At 45.4% G+C, this 17,897-nt stretch overlaps 1 protein-coding gene across 3 annotated transcripts in view; it reads left to right on the top strand.

The window, feature by feature from the left end:
* LOC129858507 (probable E3 ubiquitin-protein ligase MID2) overlaps positions 1-17,897 on the top strand; it is a 276,015-nt gene that overhangs the window by 209,893 nt on the left and 48,225 nt on the right. For all 3 annotated transcript variants that reach the window (XM_055927796.1, XM_055927797.1, XM_055927795.1), the window contains one exon: positions 1,094-1,189. In XM_055927796.1, the coding sequence (XP_055783771.1) occupies positions 1,094-1,189 (96 nt within the window). The remainder of the gene's footprint in view (positions 1-1,093; positions 1,190-17,897) is intronic.

Raw genomic sequence — 17,897 nt, 5'->3', positions numbered from 1 at the left:
TAGTTCAGATGGTTTATTTGGGAACTGTAACCTGTAGTTCAGATGGTTTATTGGGAACTGTAACCTGTAGTTCAGATGGTTTATTGGGAACTGTAACCTGTAGTTCAGATGGTTTATTGAGGAACTGTAACCTGTAGTTCAGATGGTTTATTGGGAACTGTAACCTGTAGTTCAGATGGTTTATTGGGAACTGTAACCTGTAGTTCAGATGGTTTATTGAGGAACTGTAACCTGTAGTTCAGATGGTTTATTGAGGAACTGTAACCTGTAGTTCAGATGGTTTATTGGGAACTATAACCTGTAGTTCAGATGGTTTATTGGGAACTGTAACCTGTAGTTCAGATGGTTTATTGAGGAACTGTAACCTGTAGTTCAGATGGTTTATTGTGGAACTGTAACCTGTAGTTCAGATGGTTTATTGAGGAACTGTAACCTGTAGTTCAGATGGTTTATTGGGGGACTATAACCTGTAGTTCAGATGGTTTATTGGGAACTGTAACCTTTAGTTCTGATGGTGGTGATCAAGATGGTCATTTACATTGAAATAATCTTTGTTTAATTGTATTTTCACTGCCCACAATAATCGTAATAACATAATTTGTATGTATGTATATTTAAAAACATTTTTTAAATGTTGTCATTTAGCAGACGCTCTTATCCAGAGTGACTTACAGTAGTGAGTTCATACATCCACAACCCTGCCTTTGCAAGCGCCATGCTCGACCTACTGAGCCACACGGGACCACACAATATCTGTACAGTAGCTTCATCCTGTTTGAAATCCATTGCCATTCACGCTGATTTGAAAGGAAAGACTGATCAACATAATCGTCAACTGTGTGGAGTTGATCACCTGCTGGGTGTCGACAAACATTGGTGATTCAACATGTATAATTGTCAGGAAATGTATTGAAAATGACGGACGATGTTCTGTGGTCAGAGGCAATAGGATGGCCATCCACTGAACACGGTCAACGTTCCTCTTGGTCTGTTTTCCCCCTTAGAGAAAAGCCAAATTAAAAGGTACGCTTAGCTATTTCTGCTTCTCACTCTAATATCTCACCGGCCTGTTCCTCTGCCTGTTCCCAAACAGCAAACCCTGGAGAACAACCTCACCAACCTGGTGAAGAGAAACAGTGAGCTGGAGAACCAGATGGCCAAACTCATCCAGATCTGTCAACAGGTTGAGGTGAGTCTAGGGCTGTTGTTGTGACCGTATTACCACTACACCAGCAGTCATGACCTCAGTCTCAAATTCCAATGTGACCGCTGAGTCACGGTAATCTCCTCTTATGCACTATGGACGTGCTTTGGTAGTACCCAACTCGCTAGCTAATGGCCTGGTACTCAGGGCTCTATTGTCCCTCCATCAGGTCCTAATGGCCTGGTACTCAGGGCTCTATTGTTCCTCCGTTAGGTCCTAATGGCCTGGTACTCAGGGCTCTATTGTCCCTCCATCAGGTCCTAATGGCCTAGTACTCAGGGCTCTATTGTTCCTCCATTAGGTCCTAATGGCCTGGTACTCAGGGCTCTATTGTCCCTCCATCAGGTCCTAATGGCCTGGTACTCAGGGCTCTATTGTTCCTCCATCAGGTCCTAATATCCTGGTACTCAGGGCTCTATTGTTCCTCCATCAGGTCCTAATGGCCTGGTACTCAGGGCTCTATTGTTCCTCCATCAGGTCCTAATATCCTGGTACTCAGGGCTCTATTGTCCCTCCATCAGGTCCTAATGGCCTGGTACTCAGGGCTCTATTGTTCCTCCATCAGGTCGGTCCTGATGGTCTGGTACTCAGGGCTCTATTGTTCCTCCATCAGGTCCTAATGGCCTGGTACTCAGGGCTCTATTGTCCCTCCATCAGGTCCTAATGGCCTGGTACTCAGGGCTCTATTGTTCCTCCATCAGGTCGGTCCTGATGGTCTGGTACTCAGGGCTCTATTGTTCCTCCATCAGGTCCTAATGGCCTGGTACTCAGGGCTCTATTGTCCCTCCATCAGGTCCAAATGGCCTGGTACTCAGGGCTATATTATTCCTCCATCAGGTCAAATGGTCTGGTACTCAGGGCTCTGTTGTCCCTCCATCAGGTCCAAATGGTCTGGTACTCAGGGCTCTATTGTTCCTCCATCAGGTCAAATGGTCTGGTACTCAGGGCTCTGTTGTCCCTCCATCAGGTCCAAATGGTCTGGTACTCAGGGCTCTGTTGTCCCTCCATCAGGTCCTAATGGCCTGGTACTCAGGGCTCTATTGTTCCTCCATCAGGTCCTAATGGCCTGGTACTCAGGGCTCTGTTGTCCCTCCATCAGGTCCAAATGGCCTGGTACTCAGGGCTCTATTGTTCCTCCATCAGGTCCAAATGGTCTGGTACTCAGGGCTCTATTGTCCCTCCATCAGGTCCAAATGGTCTGGTACTCAGGGCTCTATTGTTCCTCCATCAGGTCCAAATGGCCTGGTACTCAGGGCTCTGTTGTCCCTCCATCAGGTCCAAATGGTCTGGTACTCAGGGCTCTATTGTTCCTCCATCAGCTCCAAATGGTCTAGTACACTCAGCACTCTATTGTCCCTATCTAACCACTCTGACCTATCTAACCACATGCAAATGCCATCGAAAGTCACTTCAAATACGTATTATCAAGACAGTATTATGCTTCTAAAACTCAATCAGTCAATCAATCAAATGTATTTATAAAGCCCATCTTACATCAGCTGTCACAAAGTGCTGTACAGAAACACAGCCTAAAACTCCAAACAGCAAGCAATGCAGATGTAGGAGCACGGTGGCTAGGAAAAACTCCCTAGAAAGGCCAAAACCTAGGAAGAAACCTAGAGAGGAACCAGGCTATGAGGGGTGGAGGGTGGAGATTATAACAGAACATGGCCAAGATGTGCAAACGTTCATAGATGACCAGCAAGGTCAAATAATAATAATCACAGTGGTTGTAGAGGGTGCAACAGGTCAGCACCTCAGGAGTAAATGTCAGTTGGATTTTCATGGCTGAGCATTCAGAGGTCGAGACAGCAGGTGCGGTAGAGAGAGAGAGTTGAAAACAGCAGGTCTGGGACAGGTAGCACGTCCATTGAACAGGTCAAGGATCCATAGCCGCAGGCAGGACAGTTGAAACTGGAGCAGCAGCATGACCAGGTGGACTGGGGACAGCAAGGAGTCGTCAGACCAGGTTGTCCTGAGGCATGGTCTTAGGGCTCAGGTCCTCTGAGAGAAGAGAGAAAAGAGAGCGAGAGAGTTAGAGAGAGAGAGAGTTCGACGGAGCATACTTAAATTCACAGAAGACACCGGATAAGACAGGAGAAATGCTCCAGATATAACAGACTGACCCTAGCCCGCCGACACATACACTATTGCAGCATAAATACTGGAGGCTGAGACAAGAGGGGTCTGGAGACACTGTGGCCCCGTCCAACGATACCCCCGGACAGGGCCAACCAGGCAGGATATAACCCCACCCACTTTGCCAAAGCACAGCCCTCCACACCACTAGAGGGACATCTTCAAACCACCAAGTTACTATCCTGAGACAAGGCTGAGTATAGCCCACAAACATCTCCCCCACGGTGCAAACCCGAGGGGGGCGCCAACTCGGACAGGAAGATCACGTCAGTGATTCAACCCACTCAAGTGACACACCCCTCCTAGGGACGTCATGGAAAAGCGCCAGTGACTCAGGCCCTGTAATAGGGTTAGAGGCAGAGAATCCCAGTGGAGAGAGGGGAACCGGCCAGGCATAGCCTAATAGCTTACCGCATATTACGCATGGCAGAAAAACATAGATTTAAGATGTCTTTGGTACATAATTGGTCTTTTCTATACTCTAGTAATGCCTCTGAGTGTAGACGGTATTATTATGCATACTGGATGGACTGGTTACCTTACGCTACGCTCCGGACTGTCTATCCATGAGACTGGGAGAGAACGTATAGGCCTAGTCGACGCTGTTGGTTCATTGATTTTGCAGGACGCTTACAGAGTTGTAGTGAGTTTCTATTTGATTTGTATTAATAGCCTAGTAATAGGGCATTATGAATATTTTCATAATGAATAGGCTGACACATTACCTTTAGCTTCAGAATGATTCACCACTGTGTGTTTCCATCTCCCCCTCTCTCTCCTTCATTCCTCATCAAGGCAAAGGGTGGCTACTTTGAAGAATCTCAAATATAAAATATATTTGGATTTATATAACACATTTTTGGGGGTTACTACATGATTCCATATGTGTTATTTCATAGTGTTGATGTCTTCACCATTATTCTACATTGTAGAAAATAGCAAAAAAATCAAGAAAAACCCTGGAATGAGTAGGTGTGTCCAAACTTTTGGCTGTTACTCTATATTTACAAAACAAATACATTGGGGATTGGAAATGATTCCGACAATTACATTGATGGAAGCTACAATCTATCTGCAGTATTACAGCTGATCTACCCCCTAACAACAAGGAGTATTACAGCTGCTACTATAACAGCGGAATAGTTTACCTGGCATTATTGAAAAACAATCCCGTCTCCATTTGTTATTCCAGTGCATATGGATGACGTGTATTTATCCCCTGTTCCTGCTATTTGATAACGGGCCTTTCTCAGTCTAAACTCATTTTACATATTAGTAAAGATAAGAGTCAATTTGAGAATATCTGATGGGTGAAAATATGATCACTTGATGAGAGAACAGGGTTTGAAGCCCTCATGTAAGGAACGGGGAGAGTTATTTTGCGACTTTCTCACCTCATCAATAGGCTGTAGTGACATCACGCAGCCCATATGCTTTGATTTCTAACACATTCTAAGGTTTGTATCATTCACAACTAAAGTTGCCAAGTAACTTTTAAATCTCGCACATAGGACCTGTTGTTAATTATCACCGTTACGCTGAGCCAACATAGCACTCTCTCCGGAATGAGAAAAATACGTTCAAATAAATTCCTCTTACTATAAAATCATATAATATCAAGTAATGGCATTAGACTTATAAACATATCTAGTCTGCTGAATGAACAAGCCTACAGCCTATGGCATGGAGCATAGCCAGATAACATACAGTACACCAATTTCATATCCTGTTCTTCTGTAATCAAATGTATTCATTTCATAATGTTTCTTTAGACCTGCCTAAAATAAATAATGGATTTATTGTGATGGTGTATAGTAAATGGATTTATTGTGATGGTGTATATTAAATGGATTTATTGTAGTTTTTTAAATGTAGATGTTTCACACCAGCGGCTTGTATGTGTGGAGACCTGAAGATGCTAAAAGTGTTTGTTAATTAACAGTAAATTACCATGAGACCGGTAATTAACCATCTGAGAAAATGTTAGGACCTCCACAGCCCTGGGTGAGTAGGTTCTCAGTCAGATCTGTCAACAGGTAGAGGTGAGTCAGATCTGTCAACAGGTAGAGGTGAGTCAGGTCTGTCAACAGGTGAAGGTGAGTCAGATCTGTCAACAGGTAGAGGTGAGTCATATCTGTCAACAGGTAGAGGTGAGTCAGTTCTCAGTCAGATCTGTCAACAGGTGCAGGTGAGTCAGTTATCCGTCAGATCTGTCAACAGGTGCAGGTGAGTCAGTTCTCAGTCAGATCTGTCAACAGGTAGAGGTGAGTCAGTTCTCAGTCAGATCTGTCAACGGGTGCAGGTGAGTCAGTTCACCGTTAGATCTGTCAACAGGTAAAGGTGAGTCAGATCTGTCAACAGGTGGAGGTGAGTCAGTCTCAGTCAGATCTGTCAACAGGTAGAGGTGAGTTAGATCTCAGTCAGATCTGTCAACATGTAGAGGTGAGTCAGATCTGTCAACAGGGGAAGGTGAGTCAGATCTGTCAACAGGTAGAGGTGAGTCAGTCTCAGTCAGATCTGTCAACAGGTGAAGGTGAGTCAGATCTGTCAACAGGTAGAGGTGAGTCAGTCTCAGTCAGATCTGTCAACAGGTAGAGGTGAGTCAGATCTGTCAACAGGTGGAGGTGAGTCAGTTCTCAGTCAGATCTGTCAACAGGTAGAGGTGAGTCAGTTCTCATCCAGATCTGTCAACAGGTAGAGGTGAGTCAGATCTGTCAACAGGTGGAGGTGAGTCAGTCTCAGTCAGATCTGTCAACAGGTAGAGGTGAGTCAGTCTCAGTCAGATCTGTCAACAGGTAGAGGTGAGTCAGTCTCAGTCAGATCTGTCAACAGGTAGAGGTGAGTCAGTCTCATCCAGATCTGTCAACAGGTAGAGGTGAGTCAGTTCTCATCCAGATCTGTCAACAGGTAGAGGTGAGTCAGTTCTCATCCAGATCTGTCAACAGGTAGAGGTGAGTTAGATCTGTCAACAGGTAGAGGTGAGTCAGTTCTCATCCAGATCGGTCAACAGGTGGAGGTGAGTCAGATCTGTCAACAGGTAGAGGTGAGTCAGTTCTCATCCAGATCGGTCAACAGGTGGAGGTGAGTCAGTTTCAGTCAAATCTGTCAACAGGTGGAGGTGAGTCAGTACTCAGTCAGATCTGTCAACAGATAGAGGGGAGTCTCTCTGTACTAGTCAGAGGGTGACAGGGTCAGCTATACAGAGATATAGTTCACTAGTCAGAGGGTGACAGGGTCAGCTGGACAGAGATATAGTTCACTAGTCAGAGGGTGACAGGGTCAGCTGGACAGAGATATAGTTCACTAGTCAGAGGGTGACAGGATCAGCTGTACAGAGATATAGTTCACTAGTCAGAGGGTGACAGGGTCAGCTGGACAGAGATATAGTTAACTAGTCAGAGGGTGACAGGATCAGCTGTACAGAGATATAGTTCACTAGTCAGAGGGTGACAGGGTCAGCTATACAGAGATATAGTTCACTAGTCAGAGGGTGACAGGGTCAGCTGGACAGAGATATAGTTCACTAGTCAGAGGGTGACAGGGTCAGCTGGACAGAGATATAGTTCACTAGTCAGAGGGTGACAGGGTCAGCTGGACAGAGATATAGTTCACTAGTCAGAGGGTGACAGGGTCAGCTGGACAGAGATATAGTTAACTAGTCAGAGGGTGACAGGGTCAGCAATACAGATATATAGTTCACTAGTCAGAGGGTGACAGGGTCAGCTGGACAGAGATATAGTTCACTAGTCAGAGGCTGACAGGGTCAGATATACAGAGATATAGTTAACTAGTCAGAGGGTGACAGGGTCAGCAATACAGAGATATAGTTCACTAGTCAGAGGGTGACAGGGTCAGCTGGACAGAGATATAGTTCACTAGTCAGAGGCTGACAGGGTCAGATATACAGAGATATAGTTCACTAGTCACAGGGTGACAGGGTCAGCAATACAGAGATATAGTTCACTAGTCAGAGGGTGACAGGGTCAGCTATACAGAGATTTAGATCACTAGTCAGAGGGTGACAGCGTCAGTTGTACAGAGATATAGTTTACTCGTGTGTATCCCTTTAATGCTGTCAGTATGGATACATCCATATGGAAACATATTCCCTATATAGTGCGCTACTTTTGAAAAAGGCCTAAAGTTGTGTACTATATATGGAATATGGTGCCATTTGGGGCAGATCCCCATAGCATCACCCCCTGCAATCCCTCAGCCCTGTGTGACAGTAATGGCCGACTGAGGTGGAACCCTGGTTTAATACTCCTCATCCCTCAGCCCTGTGTGACAGTAATGGCCGACAGGTGGAACCCTGGTTTAATGCTCTCCATCTCTCAGCCCTGTGTGACAGTAATGGCCGACTGGGGTGGAACCCTGGTTTAATGCTCTCCATCCCTCAGCCCTGTGTGACAGTAATGGCCGACTGAGGTGGAACCCTGGTTTAATGCTCTCCATCCCTTAGCCCTGTGTGACAGTAATGGCCGACTGAGGTGGAACCCTGGTTTAATGGTCTCCATCCCTCAGCCCTGTGTGACAGTAATAGCCGACTGAGGTGGAACCCTGGTTTAATGCTCTCCATCCCTCAGCCCTGTGTGACAGTAATAGCCGACTGAGGTGGAACCCTGGTTTAATGCTCTTCATCCCTCAGCCCTGTGTGACAGTAATGGCCGACTGAGTTGGAACCCTGGTTTAATGGTCTCCATCCCTCAGCCCTGTGTGACAGTAATGGCCGACTGGGGTGGAACCCTGGTTTAATGCTCTCCATCCCTCAGCCCTGTGTGACAGTAATAGCCGACAGGTGGAACGCTGGTTTAATGCTCTCCATCCCTCAGCCCTGTGTGACAGTAATGGCTGACTTGAATGGAACGCTGGTTTAATACTCTCCATCCCTCAGCCCTGTGTGACAGTAATGGCCGACTGAGGTGGAACCCTGGTTTAATGGTCTCCATCCCTCAGCCCTGTGTGACAGTAATGGCCGACTGAGGTGTAACCCTGGTTTAATGCTCTCCATCCCTCAGCCCTGTGTGACAGTAATGGCTGACTGAGGTGGAACCCTGGTTTAATGCTCTCCATCCCTCAGCCCTGTGTGACAGTAATGGCCGACTGAGGTGTAACCCTGGTTTAATGCTCTCCATCCCTCAGCCCTGTGTGACAGTAATGGCCGACTGAGTTGGAACCCTGGTTTAATGCTCTCCATCCCTCAGCCCTGTGTGACAGTAATGGCCGACTGAGGTGGAACCCTGGTTTAATGCTCTCCATCCCTCAGCCCTGTGTGACAGTAATGGCCGACTGGGAGGGAACGCTGGTTTAATGCTCTTCATCCCTCAGCCCTGTGTGACAGTAATGGCCGACTGAGGTGGAACCCTGGTTTAATGCTCTCCATCCCTCAGCCCTGTGTGACAGTAATGGCCGACTGAGGTGTAACCCTGGTTTAATGCTCTCCATCCCTCAGCCCTGTGTGACAGTAGTGGCCGACTGAGGTGTAACCCTGGTTTAATGCTCTCCATCCCTCAGCCCTGTGTGACAGTAGTGGCCGACTGAGGTGGAACCCTGGTTTAATACTCTCCATCGCTCAGCCCTGTGTGACAGTAATAGCCGACAGGTGGAACGCTGGTTTAATGCTCTCCATCCCTCTCAACACTATTCATCCTTTATTAAACAGTAAACTCCAAGTGAGTCCCAATGGCACCCTATTCCCTATTTAGTGCCCTGACCAGGATCCATAGTTCACTGTATAGTGAATAGGGTCCCATTTGGGACGCATTCTCTATTTCCCGTTAGTCTGGGCCCGGAGAACCACAGGGTAGCTAACTATTCATTCAGACCATCAGATTAAGTGATCTCTGTGTTATTCATCAACTCCTGAGGAGAGGAAAAGTGTTCCAAAAAGTGTTTGTCTTCCCTCCTCTCTTCCCTTTCCTCTGTTTCACAACTGGTGTCGTCCTCCTCTGCCTGCATACGGATGCGGCTCAGCAACAATCTGTTCCTCTTTCATTCATAATAAATGATTTAGCTATGCGACTGACTTGGCCATCAAGAGAACATGTTAAAACAAACTGCTAAAAGCTAATTTAAAAAAAAATCTAAAGCATTTACCTATGGATGCTAGTTGCTAGCTATTCTCTGGTGTGAGGTTTGTGTGAAAGGCTTTGTTATTCTGAAGAGAAGCATAGTATACCTTATGTGGGGAAATGCTAATTTACTATGCTAATGAAAGTCAGGCATAGTGTGTGTGTGTGTGTGTGTGTGTGTGTGTGTGTGTGTGTGTGTGTGTGTGTGTGTGTGTGTGTGTGTGTGTGTGTGTGTGTGTGTGTGTGTGTGTGTGTGTGTGTGTGTGTGTGTGTGTGTGTTTCTTCCCAGAAGCCTCCCTGCTAGGAGGAAATGGAAGAGTTCTTTATCTCTGTTCTGTAACACTTCGGGGAGAAAGGAGGGAGAAACACAGCTCACTAATAATGCATCACAACAACAGAGGACTGACTGGCTGCATGGGGCCGCTACAACAGTTCTGGTGTGACCTGAATTTTTCTGTTGTTGCTGCATTGCATCCAGTTATCTCTCTCCAAGAGGATATGATGAAACAGAGGACTGTGATTCTGCCGGTGGGTTCTATGGTGGTGGCATAGCAACACTGCCTTCAGCCTAAATCTCCTTTTAGAGTTTGACAGATAACCTCATTTATAAACTGATAATTGTTCTCCTGAGATATTTATTTTTCTCTGTTGTTTCGTTGACAACCGTTTGAATGTATGTTGGTTTTTGCCTGTGTGTTAGATTGTGTTGACAGTATAATCGACGTGGTGATGTGTACAGTAGGCAGAGTGTTGCAGTACTTAGTTGAAACATATGCCAAAGCCATCCATATTTTAACCGATCTCAATTGTCTTTTTGCTGGGGAGTGCAGGACAGGACAGGGAGGTCTCTAGTGACTTGTGGATGTGCACTTAGACACTTCCTGCTTTTTGAATCCTGATTAATCTGTCAGGCTGGTGGAGAGACCAGCACTAATCACTGCTGGGACAAACAACAACCTCTCACCATGGATCCCGTTTAATCTGTCAGGCTGGTGGAGAGACCAGCACTAATCACTGCTGGGACAAACAACAGCCTCTCACCATGAATCCCGTTTAATCTGTCAGGCTGGTGGAGAGACCAGCACTAATCACTGCTGGGACAAACAACAGCCTCTCACCATGAATCCCGTTTAATCTGTCAGGCTGGTGGAGAGACCAGCACTAATCACTGCTGGGACAAACAACAGCCTCTCACCATGGATCCCGTTTAATCTGTCAGGCTGGTGGAGAGACCAGCACTAATCACTGCTGGGACAAACAACAGCCTCTCACCATGAATCCCGTTTAATCTGTCAGGCTGGAAGAGAGACCAGCACTAATCACTGCTGTGACAAACAACAGCCTCTCACCACGACTTTTTCGCTCCTCTCTGCACCGTTCTTCTCACTTTAAAGGCCCAACTAAACAAAACGGAAGCTTATTTTCTTGCTATAAATCAATGGGTATACATCATTCATTTAAATGATCAAGAACGGTTGAAATATCACCTTTAAAAGAACCCAGGCCCTCACTGTTATCTGGGGCTCCTTCCTGTTTTCTGCTCTCTTCCACCTTTTACACAGGTGAAGTCGGTAGTGTACATATACCTTAGCCAAATACATTTCAACTCAGTTTTTCACAATTCCTGACATTTAATCCCAGCCCTGTTTTAGTTCAGTTAGGATCACCACTTTATTTTAAGAATGTGAAATGTCAGAATAATATAGTAGAGAGAATTATTTATTTCGGCTTTTATTTCTTTCATCATATTCCCAGTGGGTCAGAAGTTTACATACACTCAATTTGTATTTGGTAGCATTGCCTTTAAATTGTTTAACTTGGGTCAAACATTTTCGGGTAGCCTTCCACAAGCTTCCCACAATAAGTTGGGTGAATTTTGGCCCATTCCTCCTGACAGAGCTGGTGTAACTGAGTCAGGTTTGTAGGCCTCCTTGCTCGCACACGCTTTATCAGTTCTGCCCACAACCTTTCTATAGGATTGAGGTCAGGGCTTTGTGATGGCCACTCCAATACCTTGACTTTGTTGTCCTTAAGCCATTTTACCACAACTTTGGATGTATGCTTGGGGCCATTGTCCATTTGGAAGACCCATTTGCGACCAAGCTTTAACTTCCTGACTGATGTCTTGAGATGTTGCTTCAATATTTCCACGAATTTTCCATCCTCATGATGCCATCTATTTTGTGAAGTGCACCAGACCCTCCTGCAGCAAAGCACCCCAAAAACATGATGCTGCCAACACCGGGATGGTGTTCTTCGGCTTGCAAGCATCCCCCTTTATTCTCCAAACATAACGATGGTCATTATAGCCAAACAGTTCTATTTTTGTTTCATCAGACCAGAGGACATTTCTCCAAAAAGTACAATCTTTGTTCCCATGTGCATTTGTAAACCGTAGTCTGGCTTTTTTATGGCGGTTTTGGAGCAGTGACTTCTTCCTTGTTGAGCGGCCTTTCAGGTTATGTCGATATAGGACTCGTTTTACTTTGGATATAGATACTTTTGTACCTGTTTCCTCCAGCATCTTCACAAGGTCCTTTGCTGTTGTTCTGGGAATGATTTGCACTTTTCGCACCAAAGTACGTTCATCTCTAGGAGACAGAAAGCATCTCCTTCCTGAGCGTTATGACGGCTGTGTGGTCCAATAGTGTTTATACGTGCATACTATTGTTTGTACAGATGAACGTGGTACCTTCAGGTGTTTGGAAATTGCTCCCAAGGATGAACCAGACTTTTGGAGGTCTACAATTTCTTTTCTGAGGTCTTGGCTGATTCCTTTTGATTTTCCCATGATGTCAAGCAAAGAGGCACTAAGTTTGAAGGTAGGCCTTGAAACACATTCACAGGTACACCTCCAATTGACTCAAATGATGTCAATTAGCCTATCAGAAACTTCTAAAGCCATTTCCAAAGCTGTTTAAAGGCACAGTCAACGTAGTGTATGTAAACTTCTGACCCACTGGAATTGTGATACAGTGAATTATAAGTTAAATAATCTGTCTGTAATCAATTTTTCAAAAAAATGACTTGTGTCATCCACAAAGTAGATGTACTAACTTGCCGAAACTGTCTCCCTGTGTGTGAGTAGTTATCAGTGTTTTCAGTGAGACGTGGTGCTACTGCTATTGTGGTTTAATGATGGAGTTGAGATCGTTAATAAAACATGATACTCCCCTGTTAGTAACTATATGAGATCAGACCCGGCTAGTAACTAGATGAGATCAGACCCGGCTAGTAGCTATATGAGATCAGACCCGGCTAGTAGCTATATGAGATCTTACCCGGCTAGTAACTATATGAGATCAGACCCGGCTAGTAGCTATATGAGATCAGACCCGGCTAGTAACTATATGAGATCAGCCCCGGCTAGTAGCTATATGAGATCAGACCCGGCTAGTAGCTATATGAGATCAGACCCAGCTAGTAGCTTTATGAGATCAGACCCAGCTAGTAGCTATATGAGATCAGACCCAACTAGTAACTATATGAGATCAGACCCGACTAGTAACTATATGAGATCAGACCCGGCTAGTAGCTATATGAGATCAGACCCGGCTAGTAACTATATGAGATCAGACCCGGCTAGTAGCTATATGAGATCAGACCCGGCTAGTAGCTATATGAGATCAGACCCGGCTAGTAGCTATATGAGATCAGACCCGGCTAGTAGCTATATGAGATCAGACCCGGCTAGTAGCTATATGAGATCAGACCCGGCTAGTAGCTATATGAGATCAGACCCAGCTAGTAACTATATGAGATCAGACCCGGCTAGTAGCTATATGAGATGAGACCCAGCTAGTAACTATATGAGATCAGACCCAGCTAGTAACTATATGAGATGAGACCCAGCTAGTAACTATATGAGATCAGACCCAGCTAGTAGCTATATGAGATCAGACCCAACTAGTAACTATATGAGATCAGACCCAACTAGTAACTATATGAGATCAGACCCGGCTAGTAGCTATATGAGATCAGACCCGGCTAGTAGCTATATGAGATCAGACCCGGCTAGTAGCTATATGAGATCAGACCCGGCTAGTAGCTATATGAGATCAGACCCGGCTAGTAGCTATATGAGATCAGACCCGGCTAGTAGCTATATGAGATCAGACCCGGCTAGTAGCTATATGAGATCAGACCCGGCTAGTAGCTATATGAGATCAGACCCAGCTAGTAACTATATGAGATCAGACCCGGCTAGTAGCTATATGAGATGAGACCCAGCTAGTAACTATATGAGATCAGACCCAGCTAGTAACTATATGAGATGAGACCCAGCTAGTAACTATATGAGATCAGACCCAGCTAGTAGCTATATGAGATCAGACCCAACTAGTAACTATATGAGATCAGACCCAACTAGTAACTATATGAGATCAGACCCGGCTAGTAGCTATATGAGATCAGACCCGGCTAGTAGCTATATGAGATCAGACCCGGCTAGTAGCTATATGAGATCAGACCCGGCTAGTAGCTATATGAGATCAGACCCGGCTAGTAGCTATATGAGATCAGACCCAGCTAGTAGCTATATGAGATCAGACCCGGCTAGTAACTATATGAGATCAGACCCAGCTAGTAGCTATAGGAGATCAGACCCTGCTAGTAGCTATATGAGATCAGACCCAGCTAGTAACTATATGAGATCAGACCCAGCTAGTAACTATATGAGATCAGACCCAGCTAGTAGCTATATGAGATCAGACCCGGCTAGTAGCTATATGAGATCAGACCCGGCTAGTAGCTATATGAGATCAGACCCGGCTAGTAGCTATATGAGATCAGACCCGGCTAGTAACTATATGAGATCAGACCCGGCTAGTAGCTATATGAGATCAGACCCGGCTAGTAGCTATATGAGATCGGACCCAGCTAGTAGCTATATGAGATCAGACCCGGCTAGTAGCTATATGAGATCAGACCCGGCTAGTAGCTATATGAGATCAGCCCCAGCTAGTAGCTATATGAGATCAGACCCGGCTAGTAGCTATATGAGATCAGACCCGGCTAGTAACTATATGAGATCAGACCCAGCTAGTAGCTATATGAGATCAGACCCGGCTAGTAACTATATGAGATCAGACCCGGCTAGTAGCTATATGAGATCAGACCCGGCTAGTAACTATATGAGATCAGACCCGGCTAGTAACTATATGAGATCAGACCCAGCTAGTAGCTATATGAGATCAGACCCAGCTAGTAACTATATGAGATCAGACCCAGCTAGTAACTATATGAGATCAGACCCAACTATTAACTATATGAGATCAGACCCAGCTAGTAACTATATGAGATCAGACCCAGCTAGTAACTATATGAGATCAGACCCAGCTAGTAGCTATATGAGATCAGACCCAACTAGTAACTATATGAGATCAGACCCAGCTAGTAGCTATATGAGATCAGACCCAGCTAGTAGCTATATGAGATCAGACCTAGCTAGTAACTATATGAGATCAGACCCGGCTAGTAGCTATATGAGATCAGACCCGGCTAGTAACTATATGAGATCAGACCCGGCTAGTAACTATATGAGATCAGACCCGGCTAGTAACTATATGAGATCAGACCCAGCTAGTAACTATATGAGATCAGACCCAGCTAGTAGCTATATGAGATCAGACCCAGCTAGTAACTATATGAGATCAGACCCAGCTAGTAACTATATGAGATCAGACCCAACTATTAACTATATGAGATCAGACCCAGCTAGTAACTATATGAGATCAGACCCAGCTAGTAGCTATATGAGATCAGACCCAGCTAGTAACTATATGAGATCCGACCCAGCTAGTGACTATGTGAGATATGAGTATCCTTCATTCGTTACCAGCATCGGTAGCTAGACATGTTCTTCCACCTCATTACTGTATAATAACTCTAGAATTGTCTTATGTTGTCTTTTTAATGTCCACGCCATCTTTCTCCAACTCTTCCTTATAAGAACCCTACCCAGTGCATTTCAGAAAATTGCTAGTGCATTTTAGCCAAGGGGTCGGGCTCCCTTGGTTGCCATTACGTGTCAGAACAGAGTAATACATCTCTCCAGTGAACGATAAAACATTAATCCAGCCTAGGATTTAGTGGTAGAGACCAAGCGGCCAGGGAGGTGGCTCAAGGAGCGTGTGGTTCAGGTGTCAAGATGAATCATGTCTGGGAGGGGAAAGTCCTCCACTAGAGGTCAGAGTGAATCATGTCAGGGTTAGGGTTAGGGAAAGTCTTCCAGTAGAGGTCAGAGTGAATCATATCGGGGTTAGGGAAAGTCCTCACCTAGAGGTCAGAGTGAATCATATCGGGGTTAGGGAAAGTCCTCACCTAGAGGTCAGAGTGAATCATGTCGGGGTTAGTGTTAGGGAGTCCTCACCTAGAGGTCAGAGTGAATCATGTCGGGGTTAGGGTTAGGGAAAGTCCTCACCTAGAGGTCAGAGTGAATCATGTCGGGGTTAGTGTTAGGGAAAGTCCTCATCTAGAGGTCAGAGTGAATCATATCGGGGTTAGTGTTAGGGAAAGTTCTCACCTAGAGGTCAGAGTGAATCATGTTAGGGTTAGGGAAAGTCCTCACCTAGAGGTCAGAGTGAATCATTTCGGGGTTAGGGTTAGGGAAAGTCCTCACCTAGAGGTCAGAGTGAATCATGTCGGGGTTAGGGAAAGTCCTCATCTAGAGGTCAGAGTGAATCATGTTAGGGTTAGGGAAAGTCCTCACCTAGAGGTCAGAGTGAATCATTTCGGGGTTAGGGTTAGGGAAAGTCCTCACCTAGAGGTCAGAGTGAATCATGTCGGGGTTAGGGTTAGGTAAAGTCTTCCAGTAGAGGTCAGAGTGAATCATGTCGGGGTTAGGGTTAGGGAAAGTCCTCACCTAGAGGCGTTATGAGTGACTGGTGACTGGAGCTCAATTCTTGTGGTGTGGTTCCACCTAGGTCAAAATAGCCGATATTTCAATGCCGATTTTCAAAAATGTTTAGATAAAAGGCATATATTTCTTCCAATGCCTGCCTGGAGATCAGACAGACAGGGAAGATTTCAGAAGAGAAATTATCCCTGAGCATTCGGGACAATATTAGTGAGGGTATCTGGTTCAGTGTTTAAGTGGGGTGTAGGCAGTGGGATGATATATACCTGGTTCAGTGTTTCAGTGGGGTGTAGGCAGTGGGATGATATATACCTAGTTCAGTGTTTCAGTGGGATGATATATACCTGGTTCAGTGTTTCAGTGGGATGATATATACCTGGTTCAGTGTTTCAGTGGGGTGTAGGCAGTGGGATGATATATACCTGGTTCAGTGTTTCAGTGGGATGATGTATACCTGGTTCAGTGTTTCAGTGGGGTGTAGGCAGTGGGATGATATATACCCGTTTCAGTGTTTCAGTGGAGTGTAGGCAGTGGGATGATATATACCTGGTTCAGTGTTTCAGTGGGGTGATATATACCTGGTTCAGTGTTTCAGTGGGGTGTAGGCAGTGGGATGATATATACCTGGTTCAGTGTTTCAGTGGGGTGATATATACCTGATTCAGTGTTTCAGTGGGGTGTAGGCAGTGGGATGATATATACCTGGTCAGTGTTTCAGTGGGGTGTAGGCAGTGGGATGATATATACCTGTTTCAGTGTTTCAGTGGGATGATATATACCTGGTTCAGTGTTTCAGTGGGATGATGTATACCTGGTTCAGTGTTTCAGTGGGGTGTAGGCAGTGGGATGATATATACCTGGTTCAGTGTTTCAGTGGGGTGTAGGCAGTGGGATGATATATACCTGGTTCAGTGTTTCAGTGGGATGATATATACCTGGTTCAGTGTTTCAGTGGGGTGTAGGCAGTGGGAGGATATATACCTGGTTCAGTGTTTCAGTGGGGTGTAGGCAGTGGGATGATATATACCTGGTTCAGTGTTTCAGTGGGGTGTTGGCAGTGGGATGATATATACCTGGTTCAGTGTTTCAGTGGGGTGTAGGCAGTGGGATGATATATACCTGGTTCAGTGTTTCAGTGGGGTGTAGGCAGTGGGATGATATATACCTGGTTCAGTGTTTCAGTGGGATGATATATACCTGGTTCAGTGTTTCAGTGGGGTGTAGGCAGTGGGATGATATATACCTGTTTCAGTGGGGTGTAGGCAGTGGGAGGATATATACCTGGTTCAGTGTTTCAGTGGGGTGTAGGCAGTGGGATGATATATACCTGGTTCAGTGTTTCAGTGGGGTGTAGGCAGTGGGATGATATATACCTGGTTCAGTGTTTCAGCGGGGTGTAGGCAGTGGGATGATATATACCTGGTTCAGTGTTTCAGTGGGGTGTAGGCAGTGGGATGATATATACCTGGTTCAGTGTTTCAGTGGGATGATATATACCTGGTTCAGTGTTTCAGTGGGGTGTAGGCAGTGGGATGATATATACCTGGTTCAGTGTTTCAGTGGGATGATATATACCTGGTTCAGTGTTTCAGTGGGATGATATATACCTGGTTCAGTGTTTCAGTGG

Source organism: Salvelinus fontinalis, chromosome 6 (assembly GCF_029448725.1).
Source record: "Salvelinus fontinalis isolate EN_2023a chromosome 6, ASM2944872v1, whole genome shotgun sequence".
NCBI lineage: Eukaryota > Metazoa > Chordata > Actinopteri > Salmoniformes > Salmonidae > Salvelinus > Salvelinus fontinalis.
This window is presented reverse-complemented; position numbering and strand designations above follow the sequence as displayed.